The sequence below is a fragment of the Thalassophryne amazonica genome, chromosome 15 (assembly GCF_902500255.1).
Source record: "Thalassophryne amazonica chromosome 15, fThaAma1.1, whole genome shotgun sequence".
In the NCBI taxonomy this organism is placed as follows: Eukaryota; Metazoa; Chordata; class Actinopteri; order Batrachoidiformes; family Batrachoididae; genus Thalassophryne; species Thalassophryne amazonica.
In genome coordinates, this window is record NC_047117.1 from 11850716 (window position 1) to 11868289 (window position 17574).

At 42.4% G+C, this 17574-nt stretch overlaps 1 protein-coding gene across 2 annotated transcripts in view; it reads right to left on the reverse strand.

Annotated features, from left to right (window-relative positions):
* The window catches only part of LOC117525839 (axin-1-like), a 49773-nt gene that overhangs the window by 3335 nt on the left and 28864 nt on the right, over positions 1–17574 (reverse strand). For both annotated transcript variants that reach the window (XM_034187767.1, XM_034187766.1), the window contains 8 exons: positions 15368–15502; positions 15150–15246; positions 7092–7229; positions 6550–6937; positions 5255–5432; positions 4993–5172; positions 356–655; positions 41–190 (listed from right to left, as the gene is read on the reverse strand). In XM_034187767.1, the coding sequence (XP_034043658.1) occupies positions 41–190; positions 356–655; positions 4993–5172; positions 5255–5432; positions 6550–6937; positions 7092–7229; positions 15150–15246; positions 15368–15502 (1566 nt within the window). The remainder of the gene's footprint in view (positions 1–40; positions 191–355; positions 656–4992; positions 5173–5254; positions 5433–6549; positions 6938–7091; positions 7230–15149; positions 15247–15367; positions 15503–17574) is intronic.

The following is a 17574-nucleotide window of genomic DNA, read 5'->3' on the forward strand; positions in this document are numbered from 1 at the left end:
TATTTACTTGTTTTAAAAAAAAGGACTCCGATGGTCTCACCTGTAGTGGCCCTTTTTGGTAAGAAGCTCCTTGAACTGGCCCAAAGTCACAACTCGACCTTTGACTGATGTCCGGTAGGGAATCGGCTCACCACAAAAGTAGTATGCGACAGTCATGTTGTCACACAGCTGCCGCTTACCAGACTTGTGCCTGAGAGAGAGCCACATGTTTTATAAAGTTAAATGTTATAATTTTATTTTTACTGTTTTTAGTGAAGCACTTTGTGATTTTTTTTTTCCTGTGATAAGTACTATGTAAGACATTTTGTTTACGTACAAGCACATCAAAGCACTACTCGTACGTGTGAGCACACACCTCTGCTTGGCCTGCTGCAGTACGGTCCTCCTCCTTTCTTCTTCCAGCCTTCTCCTAGCCTCCTCCAGCTGAGTGAGGGGGTTGGGAGCTGGGTTGGGGGGCATAGCTGGGTCTTGGATAAAAGGGTGAGATGGTTGAACCTGCGCGGACGACGAGCAGGGCATGGCGGGAGAAATTGAAGAGGGGTTGTTGCGTAGCTGAGCTGACACCCAGGGGTGCACAGCTCCAGGTCGCTCCACTGAGGTTGGACGTGGTGACTCGCTGCTGGTTCCGGTTCTTCTGGAGCCACTGGTGCTTCCTCTTTTTTTTTTTTTTTTTTTTTTTTTTTTTTTTAAAGGAAGGTCACAGGATGAAAGTCAGTGTTAAATATTTGTGTGAATTATCCCCGTTGAGAGGGATGTGGTAACATAAATCAGTGCTTTTTACACAGGTCAAAATGCCAAAAGATAACAGGTAAAACTGCCTTCACATGGTGGCAGCCAGCAGCAGAAAAAGCTGGATGCATAATTATTTTCAGTGAGAGGCTGACAGGAAAATTCCTCCTCCTGTGGCAAATGGAGGTTGTTTCATCTTCAATGAGAAGTAAGACGGATAATTTAACTGCAGAGAGTCGCCTTATTTTAAACAGTGGGAACAAAATATGTGATTTCACAAAGGAATTAATTTATAACCTCACAAAAGTTAAATTTTTTAAGCTGCCATCAGTCAGAGTTTCCTGTTTTAATATAATGCTGTGCAATGAAGCAAATTTTTGTTGTTATCACTGAAAAATGGCCATGGCTGAAGTCATCTCCTGCAGTATGCCACTCTGTTACCACCATGTGAAAGCAGTTTAACATTAATTGGACATCCTCTGGCAAGCTACAAACAAGTACAGGACAAAACAAATGTGCAAGCCCCAGGAAAGTTCTCTGTCTGTTGTCTCGCCAGACATCAGCTGACGTGGAACACATTTAATGAATGAGAAAAGGATTTGTACAGGACAAAAACAGGCAAATTACTTGTGATGAAAGACATTTTATTGAAATGGGTGCTTCACTTTTCCACATTTTGTTATGTTACAGCCTTATTCCAAAATAGATGAAATTCATTTACCCCTCAAAATTCTACACACAACTCATAATGACAATATAAAAAGTTTTGAGATTTATGCAAATTTATTAAAAATATATATAAAAAAAAAACTAAGAAGACCTGAACTTAATTTTGAGTTTGATGGCAAAGATTGTGAATACTTACGTACATGGGATTTATTTATTTTTAATAAATTTGCAAACATTAAAAAAAAAAAAAAAAAAAACCTTTTTCATGTTGTCATTATGGGGTGTTGTGAGTAGGATTTTGAGAAGAAAAAATTAATTTACTCCAGTGTGGAGCATTTTGTAACATAAAATGTGGAGAAAGTGAAGTGCTATAAATACTTTCTGGATACACTGTAATTTTGGTCATGCTCATGTACAACCCCTGGCAAAAATTATGGAATCACCGGCCTCGGAGGATGTTCATTCAGATCACAGACATGACACAAAACTAAAGTCATTTCAAATAGCAACTTTCTGGCTTTAAGAAACACTATAAGAAATCAGGAAAAAAAATTGTGGCAGTCAGTAACGGTTACTTTTTAGACCAAGCAGAGGGAAAAGATATGGAATCACTCAATTCTGAGGAAAAAATTATGGAATCAGCCTGTAAATTTTCATCCCCAAAACTAACACCTGCATCAAATCAGATCTGCTCGTTAGTCTGCATCTAAAAAGGAGTGATCACACCTTGGAGAGCTGTTGCACCAAATGGACTGACATGAATCATGGCTCCAACACGAGAGATGTCAGTTGAAACAAAGGAGAGGATTATCAAACTCTTAAAAGAGGGTAAATCATCACACAATGTTGCAAAAGATGTTGGTTGTTCAGTCAGCTGTGTCTAAACTCTGGACCAAATACAAACAACATGGGAAGGTTGTTAAAGGCAAACATACTGGTGACCAAGGAAGACATCAAAGCATCAAGACAGAAAACAAAGCAATATGGCTAAACGAAAGCCATCATTAACACCTAAACAGAAAAACAAGGTTACAATGGGCTAAGGAAAAGCAATCGTGGACTGTGGATGACTGGATGAAAGTCATATTCAGCAATGAATCTCGTATCTGCATTGGGCAAGGTGATGATGCTGGAACTTTTGTTTGGTGCCGTTCCAATGAGACTTATAAAGATGACTGCTTGAAGAGAACATGTAAATTTCCACAGTCATTGATGATATGGGGCGGCATGTCAGGTAAAGGCACTGGGGAGATGGCTGTCATTACATCATCAATAAATGCACAAGTTTACATTGATATTTTGGACACTTTTCTTATCCCAAATAATTTTTCAAGATGATAATGCATCTTGCCATAGAGCAAAAACTGTGAAAACATTCCTTGCAAAAAGACACATAGGGTGAATGTCATGGCCTGCAAATAGTCCGGATCTTAATCCAATTGATAATCTTTGGTGGAAGTTGAAGAAAATGGTCCGTGACAAGGCTCCAACCTGCAAAGCTGATCTGGCAACAGCAATCAGAGAAAGTTGGAGCCAGATTGATGAAGAGTACTGTTTGTCACTCATTAAGTCCATGCCTCAGAGACTGCAAGCTGTTATAGAAGCCAGAGGTGGTGCAACAAAATACTAGTGATGTGTTGGAGCGTTCTTTTGTTTTTCATGATTCCAGAATTTTTTCCTCAGAATTGAGTGATTCCATATTTTTTTCCCTCTGCTTGGTCTAAAAAAGTAACCGTTACTGACTGCCACAATTTTTTTTTCCTGATTTCTTATAGTGTTTCTTAAAGCCAGAAAGTTGCCATTTGAAATGACTTTAGTTTTGTGTCATGTCTGTGATCTGCTTTTTTTCTACAAAATTAAACAACTGAATGAACATCCTCCGAGGTCGGTGATTCCATAATTTTTGCCAGGGTTGTATTGGTCCAAGCCTTCGTCAGGCAGAATTTCACATGAAATACACCGGGCACTCTGATGTGCGAGAATGGTGTGTATACATACACCCGGAAATAGTTAAACTGACTCTGTTGTGCAAACCAGCTGATTTTTTGTTAAGTCTTAATGAGTTAATTAAACACTGCACAGACCACTTAAAGTAGACCTGCACTGAAATAAATGCAATCAGATCTTTGGACCAAAAACTGACATATTTACACATAAGATCCTTCTGAATGTAGTAAAGTAAATCTGCAAGCCCAGATCTGTCATTCAACAGAGAAATCTTCATTTAAAAATTACAAATTTACAGCTAAAATTTAGCCCTCCACAAAACTGTCATCACATCCAGGATGCTGCCGAGACGTCAGGGCAAAGACCCTATCCCAGCATGCATTGCATGCGCCAACTATAATTTGTGGATTTACGTCAGTTTGCACCCTTTTCTTGTCTTATACGGAAGGATGTACTTTTTTAAAAACTTCATATTGTCTTGCGGCACGTTTGGTGAGTACACATTTCTTTTATTTGTGCTTGAAAATTATTTTGGGGGACTTTTTCATACGCCCGTTTGATTGAGTGGTGTCGCCTTGAAAATCTACTGTCTTTCGCCTCCGGTGTTACCTTCGCGGAGTACGGAGGCGGGACCAGCAAAGAATCCAAGTCATTAAAAAGATATAAACCTCTCTCAGCAGCCACAGAGCTCTGCGGCTCCGATTACCGAGACATGCGGCGCTCCGGAAAGTCTGTCCTTGCAGCAACAGGTGTCACCGGCCGCTCCGCATCAAAACAGTGAGCGTAGTCTCTGGACTTTTGCCAAGTTGGCTGCACCTCCATTCAGTAGACAGGGACATGGTGCCGGCTGCACAGCAGACACGGGGGCAGTGTGAATGGCCCGCTTCAGCGTTTACCGAGCACGCAGACTCAGTAAGCGCAGCGGAGGTAGAGAGCGAGGCACCGGGGAAGAACGTCGCCCGCTGTCGATATCGCCGCTGATCTGAGCATGCAGAGCTGTATCTCACATTCATTGCAGCTTACGTTTGGATGCTGAAACCAGGATGTGTATAACAGTAACATTACTAACAGATAAAATCAATTTCAATGCGGGATCGGACTGAAGGCGGGAGCGCTCCGTCTTCTGCCGGACGTCACTGCAATGACCCGGATGTACAAAGTTTTCGCTGAGGACCAAATTTTAGCTGCAAATTTGTCATTTTTAAATGAAGATTTATCCGCTGAATTACAAATTTGGGCTTGCAGATTTACTTTACTGCATTCATAAGGGTCTTATAAATACATATCAGCTATTTCTTTCTGAGATCTGACCACATTTATTTCAATGCAGGTCTACTTTAAACAGAAAACTGTAAATATCTTCAATTCATCCAGATTTTAAAAATTAAGAGGCAGAGCCTTGAGGAGCTATATAGCTTCCACATCATGGGCACTTAAGTTTTCACATTTTGTTTTGTGCAGTAACATTAAAATAAAACGTGGACATGATAAATATGATTCATGATCATCACTGTAGACCTTGAAGTTAATTTTTTTTTTTTTAAGATTACACAGTCCACAGTTTAGTACACATAAAATATTTCAGATTAATTTTGTTATGTTTTGTTCTTTATTTTGATAGAGGTGGTTTGAAAAAACGTCACTCACCCGTGTGAGCTCTTTTTATGTCTGATGGCGTCTCCTTCCATCATCCACTGCAGAATTTTCTGGTTTCTTTCCAGACTGTCCAGAGAAACTTGGGTGTCCACACCATGCCCACTTTCATCACCTTTGCCTGACGTTTCCGTTTTCTTACAGCCTCGTCGTAATAATGTGCTTCCTTTACTACTACAGAACCAACAGGTAACACAAAGTCAGGTCGTTTAATTATCTAACCCTATCCTGACAAACACTCACTAGCGTATCGTACCTGTAGCCCATCCCCTCCAGTGTGCTGGCTCCAGCTCCGTCAGCATAGTTACGACTTCTCGCCGGGTACTGGCTAGCTGGGTCACCGTTCCACAGGAAGTTGGCTGGCACTCTGGAGCTTACCTCGTCTTGATCGTCTCTTCCTCTGTGGTGATATGATTGCTTGTGGTGATGTGAACCTGAGACGGACGCCAATGTGAGAATTATTCGTCCGATTCTACTTTGACTCAGATATATCACACAGCCAATAACAAGCATGGGAATCTCAAAAAACATTTATTTACAAATGTTCAATTAAAAAAATTAAAAAACTGTGCAATTGCAATAAATATGAAAAACATGAAACCTTTTTCCTCCTTGGTATAAACTGTTTCCCCCATCAACACCAAAATACACAATATAATGCTCAAAACAAAATACATAGCTCCTCCGCAGTGCAATGCAGTAGGAACAGGCCATTGTGGTGTGTGTGTCGGGGGTGTCTGGAAAATGTCTGAAACTTTTTGAAAATCCTAATCCTCCGAAGTACAGTACAATCTCTCTTCAAGTACAAAACATAAAGCTTTAAATATTTCTGAAACATCAGCTAGAGGCTCAAATTAGTACAGAACGTCAAGATAAAAATTTTTTTCCTGGTACTGATAAACAGTTATGGCTTTAAAAATAAGTCACCATGACACACACACACAAAAATCACACTTCGGCAAACTTTACAATTAATCCACGTGCCGATCCGTAGGGGAAGAGGCACCACTAGTGCAGTAGTTTTTGAATCAGCGGGGTCAGCCCTTATTGTCGCCGGATTTGCTGACTGCTGGTGCGCTGATCCTGACAGGAGCTGCTGCTGGAGCTTTCACAGCTTTTATAAAGATAAATATTAAATGTTAGACAACTCAAATACTGAGCAGGATAGTGTCTGTGACTTTACAGCAGCAATCATCTAACTTGTTTTGACACACAAATATCCATGTGACTACAAACAGCACAAATTTGTGGGGATAACAAAGATCACTCTGCTGTGTTTTTAAAATTACAACACTGTGTGTTAAGCACAAGTCTGCCAAGGAGGTACTTTATTCTGCTGTTAATCTTTGAGCTGGAAAACCTCACACACAGCAGACATACAGACTGTTGCCAACAGCAATGTGGATTTGGAAATTTACTTGCAGCACTAATTAAATGCACAATGACCACGTGAACGTCACTGACTAAATTAGGGTTTGTTCCCAAAAACACACAAATTCATGAATTCCCCGAAATTCTCAATGCATTTTAATACCAAGCCAAACATCTCACCTTTGACCCCAGCAGCAGGTAGATTGTGACCTCCGCCTCGGTGTGGAGGGTAATGAGGCGGGCCAATCCCCCCATCAGGTGAGCGTGAGGTCTTCGGGGGAGTGTGACGACCCCCTCCTCCTAAGGTGCTGTTTGCTGCCCCTGGCGACTGGCAGCCTGGTGTTTTCATTACACGCTGTACATGTTCATCCAAAATAGACTCCGGGTCATCATCAAGAGAATCCTCGATGGCAACCAGGCCATATGCTGCGGCTGTTGCGGTGTTAGCAGTGGTCTCTGAATATCGGGCACCGTAGAGAGGTGGGAAAGACGAGGGGAGGGGGAGTGGTATGCTATGAGAAGACATTGAGGTTGTCATGGAGATGTCAGCATCATCCCCCTCTTCTTCCTGATGAGAGAGAATGCAATTTAAAATTCCTAGGTGAATATGCACATATAAGCCAGGACATGCACAAAAACGTAGATCACAAATTTGTTTTCAAGATTGTGTCAAACACAAAACTTAAGAAACAAAAAACAAACACATCACATAACACACTCACCAGTCGTACTCTTTTCAGCCTCTCTTCTAGTCTCTCCTGAGCCTCTCTGTCCTTGAGAACAGTCTCCAGCCTGCTGATGAGCTCAGCAGCAAACCTCTCGGGCTCTACATGTATGTCCTTTGGCAAGCGGTACGTGCGCTGTTGCAAAACAGGCACAAAATCGCATGTTATAAAATTCTGTATACCTCAAACAAGGTCATTTTATTGCCAAACTCATACGTGTAGTATGGAAGAGAACAATAAGTGTAAAATGCAGCAAAACGAGCTGTAGCGTTGTTGAAAGAAACAAGTTTCTCTGTATGAAACAAGATAATATTTGAGAACGCCAGAATGTTCAGTGTACGAGGGCTGTCCGTAAAGTATAGGTCCTTTTTATTTTTTTCAAAAACTATATGGATTTCATTCATATGTTTTTACGTCAGACATGCTTGAACCCTCGTGCGCATGCGTGAGTTTTTCCACGCCTGTCGGTGACGTCATTCGCCTGTGAGCACTCCTTGTGGGAGGAGTCATCCAGCGCCTCGTCGGAATTCCTTTGTCTGAGAAGTTGCTGAGAGACTGGCGCTTTGTTTGATCAAAATTTTTTCTAAACCTGTGAGACACATCGAAGTGGACATGGTTCGAAAAATTAAGCTGGTTTTCAGTGAAAATTTTAACAGCTGATGAGAGATTTTGAGGTGATTCTGTCGCTTTAAGGACTTTTCACGGTGCGAGACGTCGCGCAGCGCTCTCAGGCAGCGTCATCAGCCTGTTTCAAGCTTAAAACCTCCACATTTCAGGCTCTATTGATCCAGGACGTCGTGAGAGAACAGAGACGTTTCAGAAGAAGTCGGTTTCAGCATTTTATCCGGATATTCCACTGTTAAAGGAGATTTTTTTAATGAAAGACGTGCGGACGGGTCCGCGTGTCGGGACGCAGCCGACGCGGTGCGGCGGCACAGGAAAAACACCTCCGTGTTGATAACCATTTGTTAAAATCCAGTTGGCTTTTGATGGCTTTCAGTGGAGTGAGTATATGAGAAATTGTTTATCAGCTGGAGATGTTCCAACTTGTCCTTAAGGCTTCCAGCAGAGGTGTTTTTCCTGTGACGGAGCGTCGCGGCGGCTGCGAGCCGACGCTGCAATCCGCCCGCACGTCTTTCATTAAAAAAAATCTCCTTTAACAGTGGAATATCCGGATAAAATACTGAAACCGACTTCTTCTGAAACTTCTCTGTTCTCTCACGACGTCCTGGATCAACAGAGCCTGAAATGTGGAGGTTTTAAGCTTGAAACAGGCCGATGACGGCGCCTGAGAGCGCTGCGCGACGTCTCGCACCGTGAAAAGTCCTTAAAGCGACAGAATCACCTCAAAATCTCTCATCAGCTGTTAAAATTTTCACTGAAAACCAGCTTAATTTTTCGAACCATGTCCACTTCGATGTGTCTCACAGGTTTAGAAAAAATTTTGATCAAACAAAGCGCCAGTCTCTCAGCAACTTCTCAGACAAAGGAATTCCGACGAGGGGCTGGACAACTCCTCCCACAAGGAGTGCTCACAGGCGAATGACGTCACCGACAGGCATGGAAAAACTCACGCATGCGCACGAGGGTTCAAGCAAGTCTGACGTAAAAACATATGAATGAAATCCATATAGTTTTTGAAAAAAATAAAAAGGACCTATACTTTACAGACAGACCTCATATTATTTAAATGTTAACTGTGACACAGATGTGTCAGACTTGAAAAGCACAGTGGTTTAGTGGTTACCACTGCTGCTTTGCTGCAAGAAGGTCCCAGGTTCACTTCCCGCCTGGTCCTTTCTGTGTGGAGTTTGTATGTTCTCATCATGCTCCCTGCGGGTTCCCTCTGGGTGCTCTTTGAAAATCCAAAGAAATGGAGGTTAAGACCCGTTAATGCGGCACTTAACGAAGGGAAACGAAGCCCAAACAAAACAAGAAACCTGGGGCCTGTACTATGAAGCGGGGTTACTGGCTTATCAGGGTAACTTCGGGAGTAAGTTGATGACGTGTGGAGTAACTTCCCGGTTAACCCGTACTACGAAAGGTGGATAGGTTTTGACCGAGGTATGCTGCCATGGCAATTTATGCTGTGTGCCAAACCTGCTCCGAGCAGGTTATGTTCTCGGTTAGCTTGAGGTTTTCGCTTAACCACTCCCTTTATAAGTACCGTCCATCCACCTTCAATCACTCCGAAAACAATGCCGGCCTACCTGGATGATCCGTTTGATATTGGGGCACAAATTGTGAGGGGCTCTCTTCGCAGGGCGAGGGTTTTTAAAGACCGCCAGAATCTGCTGACATACCCGGATGATACTCTCTATGAAAGATATAGATTCTCAGCCGAGGGAATTCGTTATCTTTGTCAGCTGTTCGGGCCAGAAGTCTGTAACATCACCCATCGTACACTGTAAAAAAAGACTGTTGTTTTTACAGGAAAACACTGGCAGCTGTGGTTACCAGGGAATTCCTGTAAAAATTACAGCAGTTAAATGTACAAAAAAAAAAAAAAGAGAGCTCTTGCTTGTAGATTTAACAGTTCTTTTAATGTGAGTCAGCCGTGGTTCATTCACTGTAAATCCATATACATATTATGTCTGTAATGTTATCTACTGTGCTGCTGTATGTTTTACAGGAATTCCCTGGTAACCACAGCTGCCAGCGTTTTCCTGTACAAAAAAGTCATTTTTTACAGTGCAGCAATGCCCCGACGATCGAGCAGATAATGTGCCTTGTGCCTATTTTGCCAGTGGACAATTTATGTATTCCATCGGTGATGCTGAACATCTGAGCAAGAATACTGTATGTCGTATGATTCGCAAGGTAGTACTTGCTCTATCTAAACTGTTGGATGCATTTGTCGTTTTCCCTGGCCATTTATCCGCAATGCAAATCAAAGAAGGGTTTTATGCAATCGCGGGTAATTACTAATATCAAAACAGGTCTAATGCATGTCCATTAATTAGGCGAAGTGGGGCTTATCAAGCTATGAATATAAACCTACCGTTCTGAAGGATGTTTTTATATTTCATCTTCACCTGCTGCCAGGTGCGTTTGGCACTGCTATTGCATCTGAAATATTGACAGGATTAGGAATAGCAATCATACAGTCAAGGTAGCCTATTTAGGAAACATTAAATTAACCTAACATTTATTAGTAGGCCTATGCCCACTTCTGAATCGTGTTGCATCTGGGCGTAATTAATGAAAGGTCATTTTTTTACACATATTAGACATTCCACAGGTTAATCATCTGTAACAGATTTGGAGAACAATTGAATTGTACGTACGCATTTACCCGATTAGCAATACGTTGCCAACAAGCCTGTCTTGCTTTATTGGCAGACGATGTGTTCGATTTCCCCCTAAACGTTAATTTAAATTCCTCGTAGCTCCGCATAATAATCGTGCATTCTTCTTCGGTAAAGTACGGTGACCGCGCCATCATTGAAAAATGGTGACATGCGCTGCAACCTGCCCCTTTTATGTGAATGCGCACAAACTCCAATTAGGTTAACACAGGTTCAACAAATCAACATCTTATTCAGCGTCGTAGTACCGATTAACACCACTTGAGAAAACCAGGTTTTGTCAACCCCGGTTTAAGAGGTTGACCCTGGGTTACATCTGAGTAAGTTAACCCCGCTTCGTAGTACAGGCCCCTGGACTTTTGTTGACATCGGTTAACCTTCGTGCAGCTTGTTCCTGCAGCTGGTGCTTCGTCAGGATTTTTAAACGGTTGAAAAATTTGAATGAATGCCGCTGAAAACCTCAATTCGTTCGTATTTTGTTTAGCTGTCATTCTTGGTGGTTTTTCATAGTTTGCTTAGTTTTTGTAACGTTAGCATTTAGACTGTTTGACCAGCTCAATGTTTTCATACAGTGCAGAAGCCCGTTTGTGACCGCTGGTGCTGCTGCTGCTACGTTCATTTACAGTCGGAAATTTCCATTTACAGTCGGAAATTACAGGGCAAACTCAGCCTGTTTGCTCTGATTTTTTTTTTTTTTTATCTGGGTGGGGGTGAGCTTCACTGGGCTCAGGCACCTTATATTTGCCAGAATTAATCTTTTGTGTAGATACAATGAATTATTTTACCAAAATTAAAATGAAAACCACGTTCCTGCTACAAGCAACTGCTGAATTTGACACAACAAAGACGTCATGTAATTTCCGACGGTACTGAACGCAGCGACAGCAGCAGCCATCGCCTCCTGCATGCTCTTATTATTTTTTATTAAATATAACAATATGAGTTGTAGAAATGACAATCCAACCCTTCTGTGCATGTGGCAACAGGTAGATGATTCAGATGATTATATAAGAGCTGTTCTGGAAGGCAGAATTCACGTTGTGGATCAGTGGCAGCTGGTGGAAATAACCGCACATGGGGAGCCACTGCGCGGCGTTCACACGGACTGATCAATTTACTGCTCTGATATATTCAGTCATCTTTACGCTTATATTTATTCCTCCTTTGGACAGTTTTCTGTTATAAATCAATATATGGCTTAACAACGTAATACTGCGAAATAGCACAGCGAAATAGCACAGCAAACCAGCGATTTGTTTTTTTTTTTTTTAAATGGAGCAAGATGGAGCACGAAGCGTGCCGTGAGTCTGAACCAGACAGTGAGGATTCTGATGAGGAGATGATCCCTCCTTTGTTCTGGACGAGGAACCAGGACAGGTGGATCCACCAACGTGTGCACAGATCTCCACAGTGTGTTGGATCGCATGCTTCTGCTTGCAGTTTCTCCAGCACTCAGGGGCTACAGAGCTCCAGCCCAGCGCAAAGTCCTGGAACGCAAAGATGCAGACACACTGCTCCAGCAGTGGCTCCAGATGCGTAAAAGCGTGGAGATCAACATTAGATTCAGTTTCGTTTTGTTCCTCTTTCGTTCCTTTTGCGCTCTTGATTCGCAGGCTATTTGGTGATAAAGCTCGTTTGTCGAACTTTTCTCGACGATTTGTGACTTTTTTACTTTTTTTCCATTCGTTCAGGAAATATCGTATGCCGTGTGACCGGGTCATTAGGAGAATTGGAAACTTTAAATTGGATATCGGTGTGAATGAATCTGTTTGTCTGTATGTGGCCCTGTGACCTTTACCCGAGGTCATCAAATATGACCACTGGGTATTGTGAAGGCTTTGCATCCATCTGTCTGTGCTCAGCATATGAGGTCTATTAGAAAAGTATCCGACCTTATTATTTTTTTTTCAAAAACCATATGAATTTGAATCACGTGTGATTGCGTCAGCCAAGCTTGAACCTTCGTGCGCATGCATGAGTTTTTTCACGCCTGTCGGTTGCGTCATTCCCCTGTGAGCAGGCTTTGAGTGAGGAGTGGTCCACCCCTCTCGTTGTTTTTTTCATTGTTTAGGAATGGCTCAGAGACTGCCACTTTGATTGATCAAAATTTTTTCAGAAACTGTGAGGGACATCAAAGTGGACACCATTCGAGAAATTCAGATGGTTTTTGGTGAAAATTTTATGGGCTTCAAAGAGATTACGGAGTGTTACTGTCGCTTTAAGGACGGCCCAGAGCGACTGGTGGTGCGCCGCGCTCCGAAGCCGCCAGACAGGCTGAGTGACCATTTCATTTCTAAACGGATGGCTGTATGGATCCGTGACCATCGTGTGCAATTTCTCTGGTTATCACAAGAGCTGGACATCAACGATTTTCCGGCAGATTTCACTTTTAACAAGAGATTTTGTCATGGAAAGCCGAATGGAGGCTTCGCGCGTCATGATGGATTCGCTACTGGAACGAGACAAAACCACCTCCGTTTTGGTCGCACAGGACGGCTTTGAGATGGCGTTCAGACAGCTGTCGGTGGTTTTTCCATCGAGTGATTATCCGAGAAATTGTGGATGTGCCTGGACATGCCAGAACATGTCCTGTGAGGCTTCATCACGGCGTTGCTTTGCGCCATGCGGTACCGCCTCTTTCCTCTCCTCTTTCCATGACAAAAACTCCTGTAACAGTGGAATGTGCCGTTCCTTTCCAAACTGGACGCTGTGTTTTATCCGGGATGTCATCTGGCTAGCACAGGAATTGTGAAAAGACGTGGACATCACCAAAAACCATCTGAATTTCTCGAATGGTGTCCACTTTGATGTCCCTCACAGTTCCTGAAAAAATTTTGATCAAGCAAAGCGGCAGTCTCTGAGCCATTCCTAAACAATGGAAAAAACGACGAGAGGGGTGGACCACTCCTCACTCAAAGCCTGCTGACAGGCGAATGACGCAACCGACAGGCGTGAAAAAACTCACGCATGTGCACGAAGGTTCAAGCTTGGCTGACGCAATCACACGTGATTCAAATCCACATGGTTTTTTAAAAAAAAATAATAAGGCCGGATACTTTTATAATAGACCTCGTAAGTCCAGTTCTATAACTGCCACAGTCTTCAAATTCACAGGGAACATTCTTTCAACACAGACCTTGGACAAGTTTAAAGATGGCTAACCTTGATCTATTTTAGGAGGTTAAAAAGTCACATTTTCTTTTATATTTTTATGCTATGAATCATTCAAATCTGTTTTTTATTTTTTTTTTGAGGGGCTGGGGTGACAGCCAATCAGCGTAGCGCACCACCATGACATCATTGGCTGGTCTCTTTGACACTCCAGAACCGGTTAATTTATGTGTAAATAGCCTATAATATGTTTCTCATATATTATGTAAAAGCTAGCAAGAAATAAACACTTCTAAAATTGAAAAGGTTGTTAATGGAACCTGATAACACCACTGGAGTGATTGACAAGACATCTTGTGGACGTCAGCATGCATGCTAACTTCCGCCAACCCAAAGCTAACTTCCACTCTAGTCAGAAGCTCATGTATGCACACATGCATGTAAATAAAATATTGTGTATGATTGATTGATTGGTTGAGTTTATTCTGCAACATCAATATAAACTTACAGAGGTGAATGTGTCAATGATACATGTATAACCAGGCATGCACATAACTGGTACTTGTGCTTGTGCGTGCTAAAAATAAATGATGCACAGCAGAAAACACAAGGGAAGCACTTCAAAGGAGGAAAGTAATTCAATCATTTTTAGCACACATGAGCATGATGAGTACCGGTTATGTGCACCCCTGTGTATAACACAATGAAGCATAAACACTTATTTCCATTGTGGTCCTTGTGAAATTATCACGTGACCAAATAGAGGGGCTTGAATGAACATGTACAAACTGTACATAAGACAATAGGAGCTTAATAATTAATGTAAATAACATATGTATAATTCATATATATATAAATTGGTGGAAGGTAAGCAAGTTTGACATGGAGGGGTGGATTGCTTTCAATAACGGGTAAAAAAAAAAAAAAATATATATATATATATATATATATATATATATATATATATATATATATATAGCCCGAGGCTCTAGGTAATAATAACAGAGTATTATTGTACTTGACAAGAGAAATTTCTCAGGGGAGGCCCACTGAACTCCCCCAAACCGGGGAGGGAGGCCCCCTCCTGCATGCTTACCCATGAAAGCAGAAAAGGGTGCAACTGTAAAAGTTTTCATGACAACTTTTACTTCCTTCCTTAATGACCCCCCCCCCCCCCGTAAATACGTATTACTGTAATTAATAAGACCTTTTATAGAGAATAAACTACGTACAAAGTTCATCCCAGCCATTTCATTGGCCATCGCTATGTTTTACTGTACACATTATGATGGCCAAAGCTGACACTGCCCAACCCTCTCAGCTAAAGAATCTTTTTATGCCAGTGTAGTAGGACTGTTGCCAGATCGATATCAAATTTACCAGATATGAGGTCACCTCATCATACAGCTTACGCAAAACTCTTAATATTGTGGTATCCTTTAACAATGAATGTTAGCACTTTGAGGTAACTTTTGCCATGATTTAGTGCTAATAAAATAAGGGTAACTGAATATTCATTAATGCAAACTGTCCACTGCTATTAACAGGTGGATTTTAAAATCACTTTATCTTTTAAGCTATGAGGGCACAGGGCTGTGAGCCGAAATGAGGTTAAATCAGTGTTGGTGTGACTCACAGGTATATGAGGTAGGGGCACACGTCCATTGGCTTTGGCACTTTCATGCATCTCTTTACGATGCTGCTTCCAATATCTGTACGGAGGAATACCATCTCTGCACAGAAACAAAAGATTAGAGCTCATCACAACATTACCGTGAAACAAGTAAAGCAAATTTTAGGTACGTCTCTGCTTGTGGCCCTGCTCAACCAAACTTTCTGTAGACATCTACTTACACACTGCTGTCGGTCAATGATAGTGTATCTGCGTCGCTCGACATGCTTTGCTGTTCACTGTCATTGGCACTTGTTGCTGGAGCTCGAGCATAGCCCATGTTCGCATAGTAAGGGTTTACTGGTTCTCTCCAGGGTCTGAAGATGAGGGAATACAATATGCTCATTAAAAAATACACCTTCACACAAAAGCAAGCAAGAGGAGATGACAAAGCGCTTTGTGGGCCATAGAAGGTGCTTCATACTGAGGATGGATTCATGTGCAAGCTACGTACAAACCAGTGATGAAAGGGGGGAGGGGGGGCAAAGTGAACTTTCTGTGGCCAAGTAAATGGGACTAAAGAGGACTACAGACTAAAAGCCAAGCTGTGGATGATGCAGAATTTCTCTAGAAAAAAAGTTTAAAACTTTATATGCATTGAGGCACATTTTCAGCTATATTTCTGCTTAATAAAAAGCAAATTATACTGAAATTGAAAAATATGAAGCCTTAAAAATTACAACATGTATTGATGTGCTCAAGTTACCTTAGTTAGGCCTTTAGCCTAAAAATGACAATGTAACTTTGAAACGTAGTGCATTTTCTATGAATGAAATGATGGGTTGAGCTGATAGTGGTAGCATTAACTTTATAGCAGTGAAAAGTGGGCATTTGATTTATTGATGAGTTTTAAAATGTCCTTATGACAAATAAAAAAATGTCATCAGTTGGCATAAACATGTTTTTTAACCTACAGTGACATCATTTCATGAGCTTTCAAGGTGTTATGCTGCGTTCACATCGGGCGCGACGTGAGCAACAGGTTGCCATGTCATCCCTATGGAACGATGTGTTTTGGCGCCAAGTCACGCAGCGCGACGCGATGGACACGAGTGAAGCGATTTTGAGCGATTGGTGCATTTGTGGGGCGATATTGCATCGCCTCACGTCGCGTTGCCCTCCTCCCCAAGTTGAAAAATCTGAACTTTTTTCGTCTTGCCCGCGATGACCAATCAGGGACAGAATATGTAGTGACGTGGAGATGTCTGGAGTTTGACTGAAGATGTGAACATGTCCTGTATCTGGTAGCAGCCTGTGAGCAGGACTTATGTCTCTTTTGTCCTTTTTTCAAAATTATGACAGAGTTTTTGGAGCAAGCAGCAGCCCCACAGCAGCGGCAGCGGAGTTTCTTTCTTTCTTTTACGTGCGCGCGCAAGCGAATCGTCTGTGGAGAATATTTTATTAATTAACTACACAGATGTATAATAAAACAAATGGTGACTGGTTTCTAAACACAATTATGACAGAGTTTTGGGGGGAAGAGCGAGCTGCAGCCCCGCAGCAAGCAGCAGAGTTTTTTTTTTTTTTTTTTAATTGTTTACATGTGCGCGTGAACGGGACAGGAGGTCCTCAAACTGGGTCCCGCAGAGGTGGAAGGACCGCTGAAAGCAGCCGTCATCCAGACGCAGCTCCTGCAGCAAATAATGATACTCCCTGAATTGGGAACGTCTCATGACGTTTGTCAGCTTTCCACAACAACTCGCTCCGTGTGATCAAGGTCCATCATGTTAACCTGACTGACAACCGGAGCCGGCGAGCGGAATGGAAGCTCCTCCTATTTGATGACGCACCGGGGCGAATTTTTGCAGCAAAACCAGGCGAAGGAGGTGCGTCCGTCACCACGCGACCCCCGCGAATTTGTAGCGTCTGATCACGCCCGGTGTGAACGCGGCATTCCACATCTTTTGGCTGCTCCCGTTAACGGTCGCCACAGCAGATCAATCATTTCCATCTGAACCTGTCCTCTGTATCTTCCTCTGTCACATCAACCACCAGCATGTCCTCCCTCAGCACATCCATAAACCTCCTCTTTGGCCTCCCTCTTCTCCTCCTGCCTGTTTGGCTCCATCCTCAGCATCCTTCTCCCTATATACACTGGGTCCCTACTCTGCACATGTCCAAACCATTTCAATCTCGCCTCACTTCGTCTCCAAACCGTCTCACCTGAGCTGTCCCTCTGATATGTTCATTTCTAATCTTGTCCATTCTCATCACTCCCAAAGAGAAACTCAACATCTTCAGCTCTGCCACCTCCAGCTCTGTCTCCTGTCTTTTTGTTAGTGCCACCGTCTCTAAGCCGTACAACACAGCTGGTCTCACTACTGTCTTGCAGACTTTCCCCTTCACTCTTGCTGATATTCTTCGGTCACAAATCACTCCTGCCTCCTTT